The sequence below is a fragment of the Rhea americana genome, unplaced genomic scaffold (genome assembly GCF_003343005.1).
Source record: "Rhea americana isolate MKP2758 unplaced genomic scaffold, rheAme1 scaffold_42, whole genome shotgun sequence".
Classification (NCBI taxonomy): domain Eukaryota; kingdom Metazoa; phylum Chordata; class Aves; order Rheiformes; family Rheidae; genus Rhea; species Rhea americana.
In genome coordinates this window covers 354,006-377,425 of record NW_028186557.1, presented here as the reverse complement: position 1 = coordinate 377,425, position 23,420 = coordinate 354,006, and the positions used below count along the sequence as shown (strand labels likewise).

At 36.6% G+C, this 23,420-nt stretch overlaps 1 protein-coding gene across 1 annotated transcript in view; it reads left to right on the top strand.

Annotated features, from left to right (window-relative positions):
* The window catches only part of JAG2 (jagged canonical Notch ligand 2), a 42,490-nt gene extending 19,364 nt beyond the window's left edge, over positions 1-23,126 (top strand). Inside the window, exons 6-24 of the mRNA XM_085315012.1 lie at positions 948-1,061; positions 1,944-2,057; positions 2,653-2,766; positions 3,257-3,303; positions 3,588-3,761; positions 6,078-6,228; positions 6,527-6,691; positions 7,292-7,405; positions 8,917-9,030; positions 9,421-9,534; positions 10,574-10,690; positions 11,722-11,749; positions 12,799-12,884; positions 14,114-14,227; positions 14,400-14,515; positions 16,244-16,489; positions 16,935-17,066; positions 18,043-18,199; positions 20,818-23,126. Of these exons, the coding sequence (XP_085171138.1) occupies positions 948-1,061; positions 1,944-2,057; positions 2,653-2,766; positions 3,257-3,303; positions 3,588-3,761; positions 6,078-6,228; positions 6,527-6,691; positions 7,292-7,405; positions 8,917-9,030; positions 9,421-9,534; positions 10,574-10,690; positions 11,722-11,749; positions 12,799-12,884; positions 14,114-14,227; positions 14,400-14,515; positions 16,244-16,489; positions 16,935-17,066; positions 18,043-18,199; positions 20,818-21,290 (2,690 nt within the window). The 3' untranslated portion in view covers positions 21,291-23,126. The remainder of the gene's footprint in view (positions 1-947; positions 1,062-1,943; positions 2,058-2,652; positions 2,767-3,256; positions 3,304-3,587; positions 3,762-6,077; positions 6,229-6,526; positions 6,692-7,291; positions 7,406-8,916; positions 9,031-9,420; positions 9,535-10,573; positions 10,691-11,721; positions 11,750-12,798; positions 12,885-14,113; positions 14,228-14,399; positions 14,516-16,243; positions 16,490-16,934; positions 17,067-18,042; positions 18,200-20,817) is intronic.
* The last annotated feature ends 294 nt before the right edge of the window (positions 23,127-23,420 follow it).

The window sequence follows — 23,420 nt, the reverse complement described above, 5'->3', positions numbered from 1 at the left end:
TCTTACTCCTTGAAATTCTTTTTTTTTTTTAACGTAGTGTTTCCAGTTGTCTTGTTCATGATTATGAAAGTAAAATTCAAAGTGTGGATGAAAGGAACCCTTTTTTAACTTCTGCTTACCTGTTTAGGCTCTAAATTCACTAAACTGCATTTTCTGTAGAGCATTTCACATTTATCAGTGTGTAGATCTTTATAGAGGTTCAATTAAGTGTTGTATGATTACAGCACTTGATTTGATTGATGCTATCAAAGCTTGGATTTTGCTTCAGCTGATATTTTACCCAAACATTTGTAGCATAATATGGRTGAAACATTGACCTGGCTTACCCATATAGTTGTAGGGGAAACAACTTGGCTCTCTAGATAAGGAGGTGAGGATAAAATGAGTCATACATTTGACAAGTTCTATTTTGAATGTTAGCCAAAGATTGCTTTATGATCAGTTTTCATCACTAGCATCTAACATCCAAGGCAACATAACATAAGTGCTGTTTACAGACTAAATAACATCCSTGAAAGAAAGATTTCAAAATATAAATGCTAGCAACAATTGAAGTCTTACCTASGAAAACCTAAAGCCTTGAACATCTGCAATCTTAAAGCACTATATGGAGTGACCCTGGGCAGTATGGCTTATAAAATGCATGCAGCTCTATTTGCTGTTTCCAAGGAACAGTRTTAGAATTCGGCTAAATAGACCTTTGTTACTTAAACTTCTGCTGCTATTCAAGACCCCTTATACAGCAAATGTGTTTTTGTTGAAGAGGAGGAGGAGGGAAAGAGACAAGGGGGGAAAAATTGCTGGAATCTGAATTTCTGTGCAGGCATCTCTTCACTCCTGATGCTTGTGGTCACTTTTAATCAGAATTTGTTTTCTTACCATGTAAGTTCTCCTTGATGTTGGAAGACTATTTACCAAGAATTTCTTTCCCTCTTCTCTTTCTCCAGCTGAGCACGCTTGTGTATCTAATCCCTGTGCTAATGGTGGAATTTGTCATGAAATTTCATCAAGCTTCAAGTGTCACTGCCCACCAGGGTGGAGTGGACCAACCTGTGCAATTGGTGGGTATGCATTGACTGATGACTCTGACCACTTGGGTTGGGAGGACTAGTACAGCTGGCTYTTAATTACGCTCCGTGGTTATGGAATTTGTAATTTTCTAGGCTTTGGATTTTAACAGTTGTGTTGGGAGACTCCAAAAAGACTAATGGTACTGTGGAGCTTACGGTATTAAAAGCAGCACGTAATTGTTACAGTTTATGTCTGAAAGTTAGCAACAGCCTAAATAGATCATTACTGACTTCAAGCTTTTGCTAGACCTATGTAAAGAAATGCCCTCTATGTTGTCAAAGCTTATAGTACAATTTTTAACTACTTAGCCGGACTAAAGCAAAGTATAATGTGGATTCATTTTAAGAAATGTAAATACAAATGTGAAAGGTTCTCTACTTCTCAAAATATTTGAAGACTATTTTTCACTTAAACATTTTAAAGTCTTTGGTTAGGAAGACAGGGGAACAGTCCAAATTCTGTATGGATGAATATAATACTTAAACTACTAGTAGGTACCTTGGTTGGTTTGCATGCTGTCTATGATTTAGAACAGAGGATTTTTCCTTTTTTTTTTTTTCCCCCAACAGCAGCTATCTCCAGAAAATTATTGGTTAAACTTATCTCTGTAATGATCTAGGAACATGGCTTTCAATGAATGTGTTAATTGCTAGAAGATTTATTGAATCTTCTTGCTTACTTGCAAGTAGAAAATTGCAAAACTCCTCTCTCCCTAATTATATTTGAAAGATGTGAGAATAGTCTAGGTAAAATTTGGATTAGAAATTTTATTCTGTTAATAAGCTTATTAGAACCTCCCCCTCTATCTCAAAATGACTTAACTCAAGCCAAATTTTGGACCATTATATGGAAGGCACATTCTGATTTCACAGATATTGATGAATGCGCATCTAACCCTTGTGCTCAAGGAGGGACCTGTATTGATGGTATTAACGCGTTTGAGTGTATATGTCCACAGCAGTGGATTGGAGCAACRTGTCAGCTTGGTAAGCAATTGCTTTCTGTAATCTGAATACTGTTGGAGTCTTATTCCAAAGTAATGAATAATTCTATTCAGTGCATTTTGATCGTAATAGTTATTGAAGTAGACATCTAAGGTGTGTGTTATAGGTGTCTTACTGCTTCTTTAATATAGTAATCTTAAAAATATAACTTAGAAGTACGTCTGTAACCATAAAAGTGCTAGCTTATGCTTAGTTATGATAGTTCTTCTAGAGTGCTTAGTAACCTTTTCTGTTTCCAAATACAGCATTGGTGATGGTAGCTCCTACTTAATGGTGGCAGTACAGTGACTGACTTTATACTTGGGGTAACCATCAGCTTAGGGAAACAAGGGAGGGATTTGCCCTGACTAACACTTACCTCTTGAGTTTTGGCAAAGGGAGAAAGTAAGATAACATGCATGTGCAGGTATAGGTAACTGTGCGTTGAAAATCAATGATAAGTAAGGGTTTCAGTGGCTTACCAAAACATAATATGAGCTTCTGATGCTTGGATTGCATGGAAACTTTRCGTGGTGCTGGGGTAATCTGTTTCTGGGTTTGTTCTTTATTCTCTTCTTTCTTTTATCTTCTTTCACAGATGCTAATGAGTGTGAGGGGAAACCCTGTGTTAATGCTTACTCTTGCAAAAATCTCATTGGTGGATATTACTGTGACTGCATTCCAGGATGGACAGGAGTAAATTGTCATATCAGTTAGTATTTCTTTAGTATGTATGCTAATGATAGGATGTTTTATTTTTAATAAAAGTACGGTGAATAGTAGTATAGATGCTTGCACAAGGGAAAAATACTTACTGTCAGGATTTTCYTAACTTCCAGCAAAGCAAATCACAAAATATTGTGTGAAGATTTATTTAGAGGAGCAATTGGTATTAAAATGGACTTACACTCTTGAAACTTCTGTAGTTCTTTCCCTGGAGCAGAACTGCTCATGCCAGACTCTGAATGATATCTTTTTATCTAAAACATTAGATGTGAAAGTAGCTGATACTATTTGATGTAACTTCTATTCCCCTAAGTTCCAAATTCTTTAAAATGAGAATTACTTAAGAAATCAAGCATCTTTGTTTTCCCCTGATTTTTTTTTAAAAATCCTCTCTGAAAATAATTTGTTCTGCCTTTTATTCTTCAAGGGTTAATACGCTACTATAAATTCTAATGCCTTGTGTATTTTATCCATAGATATTAATGACTGTCATGGACAATGTCAACATGGAGGGACTTGTAAGGTAACTCTTGTCAATAATATTTTGTATGGAAGTTAAAACTTTGCTCTGACTGGTTATGATTTCTATAATTTGCATTACAGATTGGTTAAATGAGGTTGCAAAGTGAAATGTGTTTAAGTCTAGTGCTGTATAGACTCCTGCTCCCTTTCTTAAAAATAGCTTTTTGTAGTTCTTCTGCTGTTTGTTCATATATGCAGAACATGCAAATACTTCAAATTCTTGTATACAGGCTTTATYAATAAACAAGTTTGTCCACTCTTGCTTTTTCTTTCTCTCCTGTGTAGGATGAAGTGAATGGTTACCATTGCTTATGCCCTCGTGGTTTCACAGGAAAAAACTGTGAGAGAGAAATAATTGAGTGTGAAAGCAATCCATGCCAAAATGGAGGACGTTGCAAAGACCTAGTGAATGGATTCACTTGTCTCTGTTCACAGGGCTTCTCAGGAGTCTTTTGTGAGGTGAGGGCAGTGGTGACATTACTGCAATAGCTTTCATGGATGGAATTCTAGAAAGAAACATGTCTCTGGTTTAAACTAGAGTAACCCAAAGCTAAAGCTGGCTAACATAGCTGTTACTTGACACTCTGAATAAGCAAATGTGTTGTATAGTGGTGTCATGGCACCTGTAACACTTAAAGCTGCAGCCTAATGTACTGTAAATTGCTGTGCATGTGTACTGGCTCTCCTAAATGTTTTAAGGCTGCAAGTACCTCTTAAGCTTGAAACATTTTCTTTTGCARTTTTTAGGACCTATGTCCTTTTGTTATGGTAAAATGTGTTAGGCCTTCATCATRCTAACTCTGAAGTATATAATTGAATCAACTTTCAAGTAATCCCATTGCTCTTAGTAGAAGAATCCACATAATTAAAGGCAGGTGGATGTGTAAGTATTGGCTCTGGGAACCAGTGTAGTGTTGTTACTTAACTAATAATTCAGATCTGAAACACTGAAGTGCTGGTGATAGCTTGTAATTAAAATACTTCAAGGTAATGAAGATCTGCCCCATCTAAGGAGGATATTTGACTTTTCTATTCGCTGTAAGATGATGATGCCTTAAATATGCAGTTTTTGGCTTTTATTTTCCTGACAGCCAAATTCACCGAAGTGTTGTAACTAGCAAGACAACATCACCTGGGAACACTGAGTTAGAAATTTGCGTTGGATTTCCTCCAGAATTTTTCAAGGARGACATTGGAGTGGTCTCTTAAAAGCTGAAGTAATTTGATTGTAAAGCATCTGCATTGTTAAAGAAACAATGATCTACTATTTAAAATTAAAAAGATTAGCAGATAATGACCAGTTATTAAACTGCTACAGTAGCTCATAGATCCTATGCCATTTCTACTTAAGGATCATACCTTGAATGCTTTACTCCTGTCCGGAACCTACTATACTGTATAATTAAAGTTTTAGTAAATCTGTTTGAAAGGGGAGGAAGGGGAAAGGAGGAGTTGGCCATGTGCCTTTTCTGTTGCAAGAAGTATCTACCATTAATTCCAAATGCTAAAGTACCAGCTACTGGACCTGCACTGGAGGCAGTGCAGGGAAAATTTACACTGATGGAAGGAAACAAATGGAGACATCTGATAGAGGAGATCTGAGAAGCTTTCTCAGATCTTAATTATTTTTTATAATCTACTTTAAATGTTAAATAGCTTTCTCTCTGCAGGTATAATTGTACATGCTGCACTAAATTCAATCAAAAGTTTATGCTATTTGACTTCCTTCTGTTTTGGTTGGTTTTTAAATTTTTTTTTATCCTTTTTAGCTATAGCTTTTTAGCTATGGAGCTATTAAACGTCCTGATCAAATCCACTATTGGAGATTTTCTCTCTGTAAGACTGAGAAAGTTCTTCCTCACAAGGAGGATCATGGAACAGATTTACTTAGCAGACTGGAAGGGAAACAATCCTTAAGAATAAAAATTTGTAGGAAAGATATCATGATGGAATAACTATAACTTTTGAGCCTGCTTTGAGGATTTTGAAGCTGATTTTAGAGCATCACCAGTCAGTGATCTTCTGTGGCTTAGATTTATGTCAGTTAAAGACATAGAAGAAGCTGAATTGCTTTCTTGCAATGGTGTGTCTGTGTTAAACCTAGCTTTCATAGTATAACCTTTAAGTTTTGCTTTTGAACCAGGTGGTAAGAATTGTTCGTGTGTGTGTGTGTAAACTGACATACTGATAGTAYTGGAAAGGGTTAAGGGCCTGAGCAATTTGGTCTAACTAGACCTGCTTTGAGCAAGAGGTGGGACTAGCTGACTTTGGGCGGTCCCTTCTAAACTGTGTGGTTCTATGACAAATCCTGTGCCTCTGTTAGGATGGAGAGAGAAATAAATTGCCATGGAGAATAGCTCTTTAAGGTTGTATATATTTCAGAATCTTGCAGGTGTGGCATTGACAAATGCATCAGTAACTAATTGGCCTCCTAGCACTTTGTATGTAGGTGTGGAGGAATGATCTCAAATAGTCACACAGTATCTCTTAGCTTCTCATGTGTTTTTGCAAAGTTACTGCAAACGTGCTTACTCAGCCTTCTGCAAAGGGATATCTTTACAGTGGTATCAGAAACGCTTTGTATGAGGACTGGCTGAAGTTACTTGAAGCTTATATCCGCATTTCAGAATGGAATGCAATGTAGACAATTCATAAATGTACATTAAACTTGAGTTTCCTTGTAAATTAGTTTTATCTGTGTCTATGGCAACATAGATAAAGCTGATTATTCCTGGGAAATCAAGCAGCTGCTGCTAACTATGGTCTTTCTTACAGATGGATATTGATTTCTGTGAACCTAACCCTTGCCAAAATGGGGCTAAATGCTATGATCTGGGAGGAGATTATTACTGTGCCTGCCCTGATGACTATGATGGAAAGAATTGTTCACATCTCAAGGACCACTGCAAGAACAATTCTTGTAAAGGTACCTGCTGATGTCCAGAAAGTTGTCTTAATGTATTGGTGATATCTTAAAAATGAGAGCACAATAGTATATTTGGTAGTATCTACCAGTGGTAGCATAATACCAAAAGACTATTTGCTTGAACCTTATGAAATAGAAGTGGGGCAGTGGGGCCTTCTGTTTATAAAGGGATAGATGGTAAATTACAGTTAATATAAGAACYTTAAGGTTGTAAGCAGTCTTAATCTTTGGATAACTTTAAAAACTATAAACTGATGCAGATCATTAGTATAACTGGTGGTATGCTTCTCATTCTTAGTAATAGACAGCTGTACAATAGAAGTCTTCACTAATGCTACCCAAGGAGGAATTCGTTTCATTTCATCTAACGTTTGTGGGCCTCATGGACGGTGTATTAGTCAACCAGGAGGGAATTTTACTTGTGCTTGTGAAAGAGGTTTTACTGGAATATACTGTCATGAAAGTAAGTGTGAATTTCTTACAAATGACTTTGCTAATCTAAGCCTTCCTTAAGAAACTTTTTGTTTTGAAATATTAAAACATAAAATATGAAATTAGAATTTTAATAAAGGTACATAAAGCACTGTTTGCAGTGCCTTGGTTCAAGTCCAGTTTCTTCTGGCAACAGTTGTCTCTGTAGTAGTTCACTTTTTCTCTGTGAAAGACAACTGATTTCAGTCAAACTTAAATGGAAGTGTGTCTGTGCCTGCCACCTTTGTGGACAGTCATCTCACAAGGAGGCATGGATTCCCACAACATAAGAATGGTAAAGAAGGGACAGACCTGTTGACAGTACAACTTAGGAGCTTGTGCATTGCTGCTTCAGGTGTTTTTTGAACATGGGCTATTTTTCTCAGGCAAGATGAATGTTCTGGTTTGTTTTGATATATCAGAGAATACATCTAAAACCCTTACCAATGTTGAAAACATACACAGAAACAGCTCATAATGTKTGCAAGTGGAGTATAGCTTTGTGTTGTTGAACCTAGAGACTTAAATCTAAAACGTTCATATGCATAGATGAAGACGGCCTTGAGCAGTTGTATTGACTTTGTTGTTGTAGATATCAATGATTGTCTTGGGAAGCCTTGCAAGAATGGTGGAACATGCATTGATGAAGTTGACTCATTTAGGTGTTTCTGTTCAAGTGGCTGGGAAGGAGAGTTGTGTGACACAAGTAAGTACTGCTAAGCATTTCCATGTTGAATGTTATAGCTTTGCAAGAGCAGTTAACGATGGCTGGTATACAGTTAATAATGATGTAGGATTTCTCTGTTCCATAGTAACCTTCTACTCAGTGTTGTTTGTCCAAGTATTTTCAAGTTTTTTGGACAGCAGCTCCAAAGGGTTCAGTTACTTTAATAGGAGCAAAACCTGACTGTCTGCAATAGTGCAGGATATTTCTCAGGAGGAGAAAACCTCCTGTGTGAAGACTTATTTAGAGGAACAATTGGTATTAAAATGTACTTATACTCTTGTAACTTCTGTAATTCTTTCCCTAGAGCAGAAGGTGAAGGTGGCAGATTCTGTTAAAAAGATTCATTATATTCCTTTTATCACTATAAGCTTAGGTACCTTTTAGCACTTAATATACATAAAAGCTTGTCCCTTGCCTAATCCATTAATGCCAATACCAGCAGTTGCCCGTTTTTTTTGCTAGTGTGTGTGTGTGATGGGTTATGGTGGCTTTTTTTCTTGAAACTGGAAGCTATAATGTGCTTCCACCTTATCAAAGAAATCATATATTTAATGTCTAATTCAATGGTAAAAAAMCAGCAAGTCTGAAGTTTTGGTCAATAAATATCATGAGGACTTAAAGCAGCTTGTATTCTGGGTTCAGTGGGAGCAGGCTTTTACTCTTGCTACACTGGCTTGAGACTTCTTAGGCCTTGGTTAAGACAAGGCAGTGTGCTAGGCCAGTTTACAGTCAGGTTACCTCAAAGGGAACTGTAGTTGCTGCTGTACTAGATGTGCTACTATAAATGAAGCCACTTCTAAAATGTGAGGGTAAGATCTTAGAGATCTGTCACAGGATTTRTACTGAATGAGATACGAAATAAAAAGGTTAAGAAGCTTTTGATAGAAATCTCTTGACAGTGAAGGCTATRTGGTCTACATGAAGTTTAGTCTGAAATACTTATGTTCTGCCTGTTAAAACTTCTGTCATAAGTGAAAAGAATTATCTGCCTCTGTTCTAAAATTCATGTGTATATAGAGGTTGTGTATGTAGAGGTAAAGCTATCTAAAGGCTTTAATTCTTTGTATTTTGAGACAGGAAGCAGGAGAAGGAGCCTTAACTATCTCATGCAGATGTCCTAGGTTGAGAATTCTTTCAAGGACATTGTGGGTCTTGCTTCAAGGCAAATACTAGAAAGCTTTCTCTGAAGTTCAGAATGTAGTTGGTTGGTAGGAAAGGTTAAACTAYGTTGGCTCCCTTAAGTACTTTATACTGCTGATTTCTGAATTATATTTTTCTCTTAAGCTATTAGAAAAGCTTTCATAGTTTCCACTGTTCAAAAATCAGAGCTTTTCATTGCTTGTGTGAAGGTAGCAGCCTTTTAACAATTTGGAACTCACTCTTTTTAAACACAGTGCAATTTTTCTTTCATCTTCATACTAAAGAAATATTTTGTGCTCTTTCATGGTCTTGGCAGGGCTAGATCATTTAATTAATAATTATTTTTCTAGATTTCAATGACTGTTCTCCTAACCCATGTCATAATGGTGGCCGATGCATTGATTTGGTGAATGACTTCTATTGTGAGTGTAAGAATGACTGGAAAGGCAAAACTTGCCATTCACGTAAGTTTTCTTTTACTTTGATCTTTAGTTTATCCAAAGATTTGTTTTCTTTCTTCTTATGAGACTAGAGTTCTTGAAACTTTAAAATTAAGTAATTGTAATGAAAAAATAGGTATACTTTCATTACCTCTTCCAGTTTCCCAGCAATAAAGTTGAACATTTTAAAATAAATCATTAGGTTAGTGTCTTAARAGATGCTCTTTAACTTCAGCTGTTTTGGTTTGTTTACAGTAATATAGCACATGGAACTGTTTCTAGTGCTGTTAAATTTAAGTATAAAGTCATCCTTTGGTTAAAAGTAATTTTGTGACAAAGTATTTTTATTCTTTTTTTATTTCTCTTGGTCCAGACTTGCTGTATTTCTAATTATTACTGTATTGTGACATGTAGGTGAATACCAGTGTGATGCAAATACTTGCAGCAATGGTGGAACTTGCTATGATGATGGAGATACGTTCCGCTGTTCGTGTCCTCCAGAATGGATAGGAAGTACCTGCAACATTGGTAAGCGTCTGAATTGCCTATGGAAAAGAACAGGACCGAGCAGAAAAGAGTTAAGATAATACTTAACCATTTGCTCATCAGTAAACCTGTCTCCTCTGTTTGGCTGTTTCAAAGCCATTCCTGTTGGTTGGTGACTGAAGTTTTGAGTCTCTTCCACTGTCTAGAAAAATAGTCATCAGCTACCAACAGCATTCACATCCTGGGCAGGTGGTTTGTCACCCAGCACTAGATACTGATTCTTAAGGACCTGTTCTACTTCGCTGCTTACATTGTCTTTTCTGTAGCTCCTCCAAAGGCTGGTTTGGAATGCTCACAGTCTTGCACTGAATTGTGTACTAGTCTAAAGACACCCCRTATGAAGGTTTTCAGGGAAATTAGTCCTCAGCTTTACTCTAAAGGTCATAATGTGGGTAATTTTGTGACCAAGGAAACAATAGACATATCCAGGAAAAACAGAATGAAGAAGCTGTTCTTTCTGAGTGATAGCATGCTACTGTAGAAAATACTTGTGATATTCTGGAGATTGAACAAATTAAGGGCTTCAATCTCTGTGATACATTTTTTTTATGAATACTAAACTTGCATTAGGACCAGAAAGTTGGATGAAAGTAACTCAGTATAGGTTTTCTACTTGTTAGATATAATTACAGCTTTAATTAAAATCTACATTTTTAGTTACCAGTGTCTTATGCAGTGTGCCTGATGACCTGTGTAACTTGCTATCAGAGTAGGAAATAAGAAATATTTGAAGCATGCTTCATACAAATGGGGGGGAAAACAGGTAATGATTGAACCATGAAGGCTTATTTAAAAAAAAAAGGGAGGGAGGGAGGGAGGAGAAGGTGATAATGAAGGTAGGAAAAAGATTGTCATACATAAGATTCTTTTAGAATCTTTCAACTTTCCTGTAAATCTTAAGGTGTTGAATGAAACACTGTTCAGGGTGGCGATATTGGCCTGTCCATTTGAATGAAACACTGCTCAGGGTGGTGATATTGGCCTGTCCATTGAAATTGGACATTTTTGTTTTAAATCAAAGCTAAAAACAGCAGCTGTATTCCAAACCCTTGCATGAATGGTGGAACATGTGTTGGCAGTGGAGATTCCTTTTCTTGTATCTGCAAAGAAGGATGGGAAGGACGCACTTGCACACAAAGTAAGCCTTTTCTCTTTTTTCCCCTCTGTGTTCCCCTGGGATATTAGAAGTGTCTGGCTCAGAGCAGCTAACTGAGACAAAGCAAGTTTATAGAGTTCACGTGCCAAAAATATCTGAATCATTCAGGGTGGGAGGTAGGTAAAGATGACGCTTGTTTAATGAATGAAGAAATTGTCTTTTTTTTTTGCACCAAGTCTGCCAAAATAAGCCTTCAGTTTCCTATAGAAAAATAATCTTTGGGAACACATTTTTGTGAGGATTGTTTTGCTCAGCATATTAATTTTAGTAATGAAAGGTATGTGGAAAGGAAGGCTGTAGTATGTGGAAAGGAAGGCTGTAGTTTGTATTCTATCATTTACAGCTGTTTTCTCTGAGGATACCAGTTAATTACTTTGATGTATCATCACAATGAATTGATTAGGTGCAGTAAAGCCTGCATTAGTGTGTTTGTTTTTTCTTTTTTTTTTTTCCTGGGAGGGGGAAGGGGAAAAAACACACAGTACTCTGAAATTACTCTTGTGTTGATATATGCCCTAAAAGCTTTTTAAAACTGACTATAGTAGTGTAAAYGCTAACAAATAATTCAAATGTTTTTATAATGGGAAAGATTTGCTTAAGAAATCTAGTAGTGTAGCTATTTGCATGCATGTGAAATACTGAAGAGATGGTGATCCTTTAAAAAGCTTTTAGAGCCTATTTGAATTGACCACCAGCAATGCCACTGATAYCTTTTCTCTGTTGTGTTGCTGCCATGCTGCATTTTGGTTTGTCCTGTATGTTTTGAGCTATCAACAAAAGTTATTAAAATTCTGTGTTTGTCACTTGGTTCATAAGATTTAAGGTATCCCTTTGGTCTCAAGTTTAACTGAATTTTTGCTGCAAGTGTATGAGGGGGAGAAAAAAGCAGTCTGTTTTGTATTATTAATGTTCTTTGCTCTTTATAATGGTATAGATGGGTTTGACGTGTTATGCAGTAGAAAACAAACATGCCAAACAAGTTGCAGTAGTTTGCTTTCTTCTTCTTTTTATAGATACCAATGACTGCAATCCTCATCCATGGTAAGTATGAGAACTCCAGTTCTCTAATTATTGTGGAAAAAAAAAACGAGCATAGTAAAAGCAATTTCCATTACAGATTAGAATTGATTCTACCCTAGAAACAATTGAAGCAAGCCTTTGTAAAATAATTTTAAGCAGTTTTCTACTTTTCAGGCATGCCTTATCTGTTCTTTGACAGTAAAGATGATCACAAAGCAGTCCTGAGCTGCCAAATACACGCACAGATAAAATATTAGTGTGGTTGTAATGCCAGAACTGTCTATTGAATTATTATAGTATGCAATTAATCAGACTCAGGGTAACATTTCAAATATCTACAATCGAATTTTAGAATAAAAAAATGTGAGAAATAACATTATTTTAAAATAGATCATTTAGATGAATATGAAAACATCCAGTTAGATCAAGTACTCTGAATAAATGTTTTAAAACAAATTTTGTGAAAGATGCAAAAATACTATGTTAAATAGAAGGTTATACTTCTGGCTGTAGGGAAAATACTGATATGGATTAAGCAAACATCTGCCTTATCTTTTCCTGTTGCTGACTTCTGATTCAATAACATATACTTCATGTATTTTAAAAATATTTTTAAARCCTCATCTTTCCTTTTGTATTTACTTCACAGTGCTGCTTTCTCTCCCTGAGTTCTGTTAATATACTTCCCTCTACCACACGCACGTTTTTGTAGGATGTTGCTGTTTTAACTGGTGATTTACTGAGCAATATTATTTATTTAACGGTATGCTTTCTCTGTTGATAGGAATAGCTCATGTCCCTCAATAGCAGCAGAAGGTTTAATTAACAAAGCTTTAATTAGAGAGATCAATGAAACAATGCAGATGGCTTATTAAGCAGACTTGTATTAYGAGTTATCAGGGACTTTTTAATTTTGTATTGTTGAATAGTGGGAAGGTACTCTGAATAGGGACAATAGAAATTTGCATTTGAACAGGCTGTATGAGACACCTATGGTTTTTGTTCATCTTTAGGCTTGTGAATCTGCCYTGAGAAAGAATGTTATAATGGTAGATTTATTATTTTTACAGTTACAATGGAGGCATCTGTGTTGATGGTGTGAATTGGTTTCGATGTGAATGTGCACCTGGGTTTGCTGGTCCTGACTGCAGAATTAGTAAGTACCTGCATGGGTAAAGAACTAAGATTGTACCATTCTGACAAAAAACACAGAGACCATCCTTTGACCCTTTATGCCTTAGGTCAGCTGCAATTCCAAATAATGAAGCAGAATCCAGCTGACCATTCAGGCACTGATTCTCACTTTGTAAATAATGGAACTTTTGTTTGTTCCTTTCTTCATTTCATTAAATGCAACTACAATGATTTGGCTTAAATTGTACTGCAAGCGTCAGTTGCAGAAACTTGTCAGACACTTCTGAAGCTTCATTATGAGCTTCATACCTCAAACATAACAAGCTGTTATTTTCTTGGTAAGCAACTTTGTGTGTTAAAGATGATTTGTTTCATTAGACTTTTCATGTAACATTATAAATAGAAATCTACTGAGACATCATTAATGAAAACAACATCAGGAGTGTAGTGCTGGCACATTATTTAGTGACTCACTGCATTTTGAAAGTCTTTCAAAGCTATAAAACCAACCTATTACACTGCAAGTAGCTTCAAGGACAGAGAAACTGAAAAGAGGGAAAAGGACCATAAAATTGCATTTGAATATTGTAGAGCAGTTTGGGGGTGTGTGTGTGTGTTTTTTTTTTTTTTTTTTGTTTTCTTTTTTTTTAAAAAAAAATTGGATGGTGGATTTGGGGTTTTGTTCTGTTTGGGAGGATTTTCTCCTGCTCCCCCCTGTTTATAATAGAACATTACCCTCTATGTCTGAATATGATGCACTCCATTTTTACACAGCTTGTCCAGCACTTTGGTAGATCAGACAGAGATTTTGTGAGCTCAGGGCTGTTGGACCTTTCTTGCCTTTTTTTTCAGTGATTTTTTTTTTTTTTGGCTAAGCTTCTGAGCTTTTTAAGGTTGTTTCTTTTCTTGGGGGGATGGGGGTTKTTTTGTGGATTTTTTTTTTTTAAGAGAAGCTTTTGTGCTAAGTCCATATGTGTTAAATGGAATCTACTCACACTTTGAAACTCGTTAAGAGTTATGCTCTGTGAGTCAGCATAACTACTGCTTTGATCAATAGAACTTCAGTTAGGATACAATTATGAGAAATCTGTTAGCAGTTACTCCTGAAGCAGTAGTATCATGTAAGAGACTAGTACTGAAGCCAAACTCTTGCATGTCAGGAAAGCAAGCATTGCCAGGTTACATCTCAGTAAATGTCTAAGAACAATGTTCTATATCTTTGCCATTGAGTTTAACCTATTTTTTTGCTAGATATTGATGAATGCCAGTCTTCCCCTTGTGGATATGGCGCCACTTGTATAGATGAAATAAATGGATACCGATGCACTTGTCCACCTGGAAGAGTTGGTCCTAGATGCCAAGAAGGTATTTCTATATTTCCTATCAACCTTTATGCAAAACCCAGTCAGGTACAGTGTAGCCAGAATAGAGCTGATATACAGTAGTCTGTGTAAGGAGCAGTAAGCTGTGGTCTTTTAAGTTTTTGTAGCTTCAGAAACTCCAAAAGGTGAAATGTTTGCATATGGTTTTTACTTAGTGATTGGAATTGGAAAGCCTTGCTGGCTTAAGGGAATGACCTTTCCTCATGGCAGCAGGTGGGATCAAGAATGCAACAACTGCCACTGTTTGGATGGCCGTATTGACTGCACCAAGGTAAACACTTCGAATTTTTAAGTGCTTCTATTTGAAATGTACTTACGGTTCTTCGTGCACAAGCTTCTTTGCTTCTTTTCCTTCTCTGTTTTTGCATAGGTCACCTCCAAACTGCTTTGGTTTGATTAAAGAGTCAACTTTACAACTTCCTGTAAAAATACTTACAGAATTGTCTTTGTAATTGTAAGATAATGTTTTGCTCTCTGCCTTCTAGAACAAGCTGTCTAGAGACAGAGGGGCACTTTTTGCAGAAAAGTAAATATGAATTGGAATGGAATAATGACCCTTAAAAGGATATATAAGTCATTTTAACAGTTTTACAAACAGTTTTAGGGCTTCTAATTCTGTGGAACACTAATTCTAGGGTAAAGGACATGTAGGAAGAAAATACTGTTCCTTCAGTTGGTAATGCTTGCCTTTGTGTTGTCTTTCAGTAAGTTTAAGAATTGACAAATTAAAACCTTTGTAAAACCTTTGTATATGTAAAAACCTTTGTATTTATAATATGGAATATGTGCCAGTAGTTGTGAWTTATAAAATGTAAGACTAGCATAAGTGCAACTTGATTAAGTTAGTGTATTATGTTCTAAGCCTTTCAGTACCTGCTGTGATGAGGCTTTTTGTACATAGTATTTCTTAGTGGATTTGTGGCACCTGTGCAGCTTAATGTCACAGCTGGAAAGAGACAAAAATCACTACTGCTCACAAATTGTAGGGGATGTGGATAGTTCCAGATGAGCACTAGTAACACTTATAATATTGTCTTACCCTGTAGTCTGCCACATGCCTGATTGGAAGCACTAGTTTAAAAACCTCTGGCTCTCACTGTCTATCCAACCTTCATGGCACTTTGTTTAGTTAGATGTGTCCTCTAGGCAAAGAAAGAGCTAGATCTTGCACTTACATATGCCAGTTTTAGCTTCTTTATAATGTAACTTTGAAGTTTGAGATGCCTTCATGATTTTTCAAAGGTAACAACATGATGGTAGCTGGAATCTCAGAAATCATGTATTTTTGATTGTAAAGGCAGGGCTAGGAGCGTACAGAAGGGTAACATGTAGCTCTGAGGTCATCAGAAGTGATGCTGTAATACAGCCTATTACAATGTATTACGTTTGGCTTTTCCATACCTAACGGAACAAATACGCTTTCCTATTGACAGTGGTGCTTTAAGAAATCGATATTTTTCCTAACCTCTGATACCTGTACATAGAATCTACAGAGGTGCATCATAAAATGGAGTTGTGTTTGGAAGACTTGCTGTACCTCAATAACTTGGGTGTATTGGTCTTTTGGAAGTAAGTGTGGTTGAGATGACCATGCTTATCACCTCTTGTCACGCTTAACATCCTGAGCATTTTGTGGCAAGGAGTTTTAGCATATCTCAGTAAAAATATCTAAGGGATGTGAATCATTGTGGAGGTGTTTAAAGGCTGCCTTAAAATAGGTGTTTGAACTTCTTTTATGGCTCGAAGTTAGGTGGCATGAATCTGTAAACTCTTCGGGTGGTATCTCCTTTCACCAGTGTCTTGGGTAATCTGTACTCAGTTGACTTTCTTGTTAACACAAATGTCCTCATTTTGTAAAAGAGCAACTCCTGCTGCTAAAATGACAGCACTGCAGACGTTTTTGCAGTAAGTTGACCGTGTATGTCTTATGTGAATTGCTTTTTTGATTTGATGCATAAAAGCAATTAACCTTACCAATATTTTGTTCTTTAATTTCTAGGTGTGGTGTGGGAAGAAACCTTGTCTGTTACAAAAGCACTGGGATAATGCAAATAACCAGTGTCCGATGGGTCAGGAATGCCAGGAGAAGTATATGAAATGCTTTCAGCCACCATGCACTGACTGGGGAGAATGCAGTGCCTCTGAACCTCTGCCTGCCAATATCAAGTGTCTGCCTAATTCTGGATACTTGGACAATGATTGTGCTAGAATTACTTTAATTTTTAATGGAGACAAAGTCCCCCAGGTGAGAACAGAAATTAATAATGAAGTATGGCAATATATGTAGGACTATATTCCATGTTGGGGCATAGGAAATTAATACTTCTAACAGTGACTCTTTRTGTCAGCAACTTGCAAAATTTACTACTGGGCTCCTGCCACTGTAAGTTGCCCTGTGCCTTAAAGAAAGGTGAAAGATTTGTGGTGGTGTTTCAGATCTTCTAACTGAATTATTTCTAACAGTTCAAGATTAGTTCAAGATGTTTGAGTTGATGCTCAAGATGCTACTATAGCATAGTCCTCCCTCCCACTTGAATCCAAACCTCTTTCCTCACTTTTCTGCTCTCTCTTCCTGCCCTCTTTGCCTTCTTCATCAGGTCTCAGTAACAGCAAAAATTCTAAAGCTATATGCTTTTAAATACTATTTTTGAGTTGAACTAAATTCATGGAATTTCCCTTGCTTCTAACAGGGCACTACAACTGAAAATATTTGCTCTGAAATTCGATATTTACCATCTACTAGAATTGTTTCTAGGGACAGAACTTTGATAATATTATGTGACCTATCATACTCCACAGAGAATGCAGTGGAAGTTGCTATTGTAAGTATGAGATCTGTACTAATGTGTGCAGGAAAATATTTTCCTATTGTAAGCATGGGAAGAGGTGGTTTAAACGTTTTTGACTAATGTAGATACTGCAATCCTTCATTTTGACTGTAAAGTGATTTTTTTTTTTTTTGATCTTATGGAATTGCCTAGGTGGCTAGATAGTTTTGAACTGTGAATTTTACTAATGACCGAAGGCTACCACTATCTTACTGATAAATCACTTAAGAGACAAATTCCATCCAAATCAGTGAGCAGGTGCCTATCTGTTCTGTCAGGAATCCTGGGCTATTGACCTTCTGTATACATTGATATGTCTGCGAGTGATTGGATTGAATCTTGGCAGCATAAAGAAGTTTGGCCGCTGTGCATCTGTTATGGCTGCTTTAGGACATTGAGTAAACACAAGTCTTAAGTGGGAAGGTGGAGAGATGGCAGTAACTTGCTCTACAAAGCTAAAAACTTGCTTTAGAAGCATGCATAGCCCAGTCAGTCAACGCTTGTGAATTGCTTAATTTTCATGGTAAAATACTTGTCTAGGCAGAAGCTGGACTATCTTTGCTTACCAATACTATAAAGAACATGCTGAGCTGTGATGCAAGGAGCAGGAGTGTATGATTTAAATATAGTAGACTGTTAATAGTCTAAACTTGTATCTAGATAATCGGCATGTCTTCAAGTGCTTCAAGCTATGACTAAGTTTAGCTCAGTAGCGTAAGTAACGTGGAAGTTAACTGCCTCTTATTTGAGGTATGCTACACTAGCAAGTAGGCATGTTGTCCACTAAGTCTGATAGCATGCTGGTTCAATCTGCACTGCACAGACTATTACTACAGTAAACGTTTAGGGTACTGTTTGTAACTGTCAGGTAAACTTACAGAGCTCAGTTAAGATGTAGCTGGATTTAGAAAGAGTTCCACAGTGAGGTGATGGCAATAATTATTTTTCTCCTTCCCTCCACTCCCTTTAGTCTTTTGTCCCACATCAAGATGAACAAGATAATAGTCTCATACAGAATGCTGCTAATACAATAGTGAATGCAATCACCAAGCGGCAAAACAGCACTGTTATGTTGGCAGTAACTGAAGTCAAAGTAGAGACCATAGTTGTTGGGAATTCATCATCAGGTAAGATTCCCAATACGTTTCTTTTTTAAGCATGTACTGTGCCTCTACTGTCGGTTTCTTGTCTGTCTTAACATAAGTGGTAGATCGGGTTGTTACTTTTAACTCTTTAATTGCTATCTCTAACTGAACAGAAAGTTTCTTAAAAGCAAGAACCTGTGTTTGTGTGCTAGTTTAAACATCATATCCTACCCTTCTACACTATTTGACTCTAATTTTCAATCACATTCTCCAGTGTAAGCATACCTCTATCTAATTAAGGAGTTTTTATCATTAATGCATTGTTCACATCCTTTCTGATTCTCCCAAATTAACTTTACCCAAGCCCCAGTGCTCAACGCTGCTGAGAAAGACGGGAGGAGGTAGAAACATAGTGTGACACCTAGTCTTTTCTAAGAGAAAGTCTTGTGGATTATGCCAGTAGGCTCCAGTTCAAATAAGAAGCCCTATAGTGGAAATCTTACAATGGTAGGAGACTTGCAAAAWTTTTTTTTTTTCAGATCTCCCCAACATAACCTTCTGGAAGGTCTTCTACCCATAGTCCAAACAATGAGTAAATTGCCTGGTTCTACTTCCCTTGCCTTTCACTTCTAGGGGAGCGTCTTTAATCTATTAAAATCTTGGCAAATAGACAATTTCCTCAACTCACCTGAGAAAGGAGTGCATCAGGTTTGTTGGTGTATTGAACAAAAATTAATTACATAGATGAGAGTTGAGCCAACATTTTGACATACTTCTGCCTCTACATTAAATTCTGGGAGAAGAGGAATGGGATTACTTTGCTGCCCACCTCAGTAAGACTCTAAAAGACTCTCTAAGGAAGTAAATTTCATTGATCTTATAGCTAATGCCAGAAAATAGTAGGTTTCAAGACTCCTTTCAATATGAATACCTAGTATTGAGCAGATGCTCTTGACTTCTTAAATGGACTCAAAGAAGTAAACGATAATCTGAATTTTCATCRATTTTTCTTTATTTGATTTCTTTTATTTTTATCCTTTAATTAGCTCTCAAATGTAACACAATGTTGGTATAACCTCCTGCATCTGTGAGAATCTGAACCTGATTTTTCTGGGATGGACAAATTCCTGGAGAGATCACTTCATATGGGTCCCAAATGAAGAATATTTTGCTCTCTTAAAACTAGAGGAAAAGTGAAGAAGTATTTAAATGGCTAACTCCTTGTATAAGAATCTTGCAAGTTTGGATTCAGTCATTAGATTAGTGGGTGTGGTTGCCATAAGAATGCAAGCTTTGTATTGTAATCTTGGAGAGGCTTGTATGAAAAACTCCTCTAAAGTATTTTTCCCCAAAATTCATAGTTTGATACTAGACCCTCTCTGAAAAATGAGGGAAGGATAGCAGTTATTTCCAGGAGTACTGTCCTTTCCCAAACTGCTAAAATACAAGTTTAGATACCTTAAGACCGACCATATTCCTAGTGGATTCACCCTTTACTAGAATGAAGTGTTTGAGAATGTGTTAGATTCTACATGCACAAAATTTTCACACAAGATTATGTTCAGAGGCACTTTAAAGGTGGAATAAATCACCATGGTGCTGAAGCTGTTGCAGTCATTTTTGTATGGCAGATTATTTGCCAAACAGTTGACTTAAAACTACAGAGGGAATTTACACTTGGATTAGAGGCTAGAGTAGTAGGTTAACAGCTTTTTTCTGTGGAATTTTGAGCAATCCTTTTGACCCTGCAGAAAGCAAAGCATCTCATGTTTTATTTCCTCTTACCACATGCAACTTCAGAGAGTAGGAAAACAGGCTGTTCTTCAGTCACAGCAAAAGTAGTAGAAGCAAATGTCCAGTGTGCATAACTTCTYGGGGATTACTTATTATAGAAATCTAGGTTGATGTGGCTGAGATGGCACTAGTGGGGCTTGYGTGATAGTTGCTTTTCCTCAATGTTTCTCTATCTCAGCTACTTTTGTTTTTTCATTTAGCAGTGAAGAGTAGTATATCTAGTGACAGAATTCTGTTTTACCAAATAATTAGCACAAGAAGCTAAGAATTTTACTCTGAGGTAAAAATGGCAAGCCCTAAGGAGTGCTTGTTTGATACGGTTAAGTATCACAATATTGATACTAAAAACAGTTAAGGTAAGAGGTAGGTGGTGCATAAATGCCTGGACTTGGCAGGAAAGGATTTTTCTGCCTGATAGTAAATGCAGCATGTGTTTCATCATGCAGACACCAGTCCTTACTCTGGAGGGATAGTAGTCCTTCCAGCCTGCTTCCTAAAAGGRTAAGGGTTGGTTTGTTTGCTGAAGTCATTACTAAGGTTTTGTGGGGCAGCTTGGCTTAACTGCTTCAGAAAGAGATGCTGTTTATATAGTCATTTTCTCCATGGGGGGGGGGAAAGGAAATCATTGCAGATACGGTGTTTTTCCTGCTTAATGATGGGGGGGAAATGCTAACTTAGCTTAAAATAGTAAAAAGCACTTCTGGACAGACTGGTGCACTGTGATAAGTGTGTAGCAGTGATGCTTTATTTTCTCATCTTAAAATCCTTTCAGGGTTAACCTGTACCTGCACATGGATACTTTTTTTGCAGCTGTTCAGTCTGTAYGTCTAGTTCCATTAACACAACTTTGTTCGTTTGCCCTCCAGATTATTTGGTTCCAATTCTTTGTGCGGTGTTCAGCATTGTGTGGCTGACTTGTATAATCATCTGTGTGTGGTGGACTCGGAAGAGAAGAAAAGAGAGAGAAAGAAGTCGTCCTCCTAGAGAAGAGGGTGCCAATAACCAGTGGGCACCTTTAAATCCCATAAGAAATCCTATAGACAGATCTTACAGTAACAAAGACATTCGTTATGAATGCAAAAACTTCATATCTCCTCAAAAAAGAACTTGTGATGCAGTAGAGGAGTATGTAGAGTATGAGGAAGAGGAGGATGAAGATGAGGAAAGAGATGAGGAAATGGACAAATTCCTCTCTCACAAACTCGCAAAGCCTTTGCCAACAAAGGCATCTGACACATCAGAGAGCAGTCCAGTAAAGAAAACCCATCAAATAGGCAAAATGGACAACAGATCTGTAAAAAATGTGAATGCATCAAACTTTGAAGGCAGTAGAGACTAATCCATATTTGGAAATGTAGGCACACTGCGCCTACCCTTACTGGGGAGGGGAAAAATTGACATCTCCACTTTGCATCAAGGACTAAAAATATCTGGAGTCAAATGTTCATAGTTTCTTTATTTTGCGTAAAAAAATTAAATAAAAATAATAAATAAAATTTATTTTGTTTCTTTAGCCTTGTATAAATTATTCAATGACTGTCAGATGAAAAAAATGAGTAATCTTTGATAGTTGCTATTTTTGTAAAGTTTACTTATAATACACTCGCTGTGTGGCAAAGGAGAGGTTGTATTTTCAATATGTGTAAAGTTTATTACAAAAGACTGTACACTGTTTACAGAATGTATTTCTTTTTATTACTTGCTCTAATTTAATGGTGGCTTTAAAACCTCCTGGTTGAGGAAATTGTGTGAACTTTAAGCTGTTTTCTTGACTTTGAATCTATTAATGGCAGCTCACTGCACTTGTTACGTCAGTAGCTTCGGTAAGATTTTTTCCAAATTTGCCTTACACACTTTGTAATAGGAACAAAAAAAATTATAGAGATCTTTCAACTGTGGTTTAAAAGTGGCCTTTTTATTTCTGTTTTAATTACTTTAGAATTGCAGTATTGAAGCATGTGACAAGTGCCTTGAGATTAAACTTTTTCTATAGCAACTGTCAAAGACTGCCATATCAATATAGTTAAATTGTGAGAACTCTAGGTTCCCCAACTGACACAATTTATTTTCTAATAGTGAAAGTGCTTTTTTGTAAATATGTATATATTAAATGAATCACTCTGTATATTTGATTTAATAACTTAAATATTTTGGTCTTTTTTTTACATGTCATTCCTTTTAATTTATGTTGCAGAAAAGGAGGTTTTATGGCAGTTTATAAGACTTTTTTTGGTATTATGTCCAGATTAGAAAACAATGTTAATACAATCAATGTTAGGAATCTGTTGGTCATTTGTATTTACATAGGAGCTTAACCACTTACATGTAAATAGATCCAGAAATGTTTGTTTATCCCCACGTTCAGCCCATCTCAAGAACACTAACGGGTGCATCTACTGTACAGTACCAACATAGCGAGGCATTGTTTTTTCTTTTGTGAATATGTTAATTACATGTGGTATTACTTTTTTGCGTTTAAATACAGGCCTAATGAAGGGAACAATATTTTCCTCAATCTTGTTTCTGTTGTGCTTTATTCATCTTTCGCTCTAAAGGAGGAAGAAAAAAGAAAAGGCTGGCAAGCTGAGAAGCTGGGAGTACCTCATTAGAAATGATTATTTGTAATGGAAAATGGAAGACTTAAGGGTTTTTGGTTTTTTGGGATTTTTTTTAAGGCTTTATTATTGCTATTAACTGGGCAAACTAAGTTTATTTTAATTACTGAAGAAGCATAACACTACATACATCTAGTTAACCCTACCAGTGAGAAGAGCAGATGTTTATTTGAGAGCATAAACTCTGGCCCATGAACAATGTAAACGTGAATGTTTTGAAAGCAGTTATTTTATACATGAACACAGGAATTGCTTTGCAGGATCTTCTGTTTTAGTACATTTTTGTTTGACATGTTCTTAAACTTTCAGAAAAAACTATTTATTAAAGCATTTTATAATGTTTGTTGTAACTTTTTTACTTGTGCTAAATATTCAAAACTTATTTTGATAACCTGGTTAGGAGTTAGTTTAGAAAAGGGTACTATCCTTCTCATGTTCCCCAGTATAATCCTAAGTATTTAAACCAAAAACACTTTTTTTCTGCTACTCTTGTAACTTTTTTGTACTGTAATGCTGCTGTCTTCCATAATCTAATAAAATGATTCCCTCATTGTGTGTAAGATACTTCAGATTGTGTGTGTTTTCTGAGTACCTGAAGATAAGATGAGAAGATGAACAAGGAGTGAAAGTCCTGATTTAAATACACAGTGCTTCCTGTAACCRTGGCCTTATGTAAGTGTTGATACTTCTTGAGCCCACTTAGGAGTGTTGTCGTTCGCCCGCTTACTGCGCCCACTGAGTGAAGGTAGCTTCCCCATGCTGTCTAGAGGCACAGGCACCTTGAGTACTCAAACTGGGTGTCTCTGCCCTACCTCCCTTGTGAAGTACAAGGGCTGTTTTTAGCTGGCGATTTG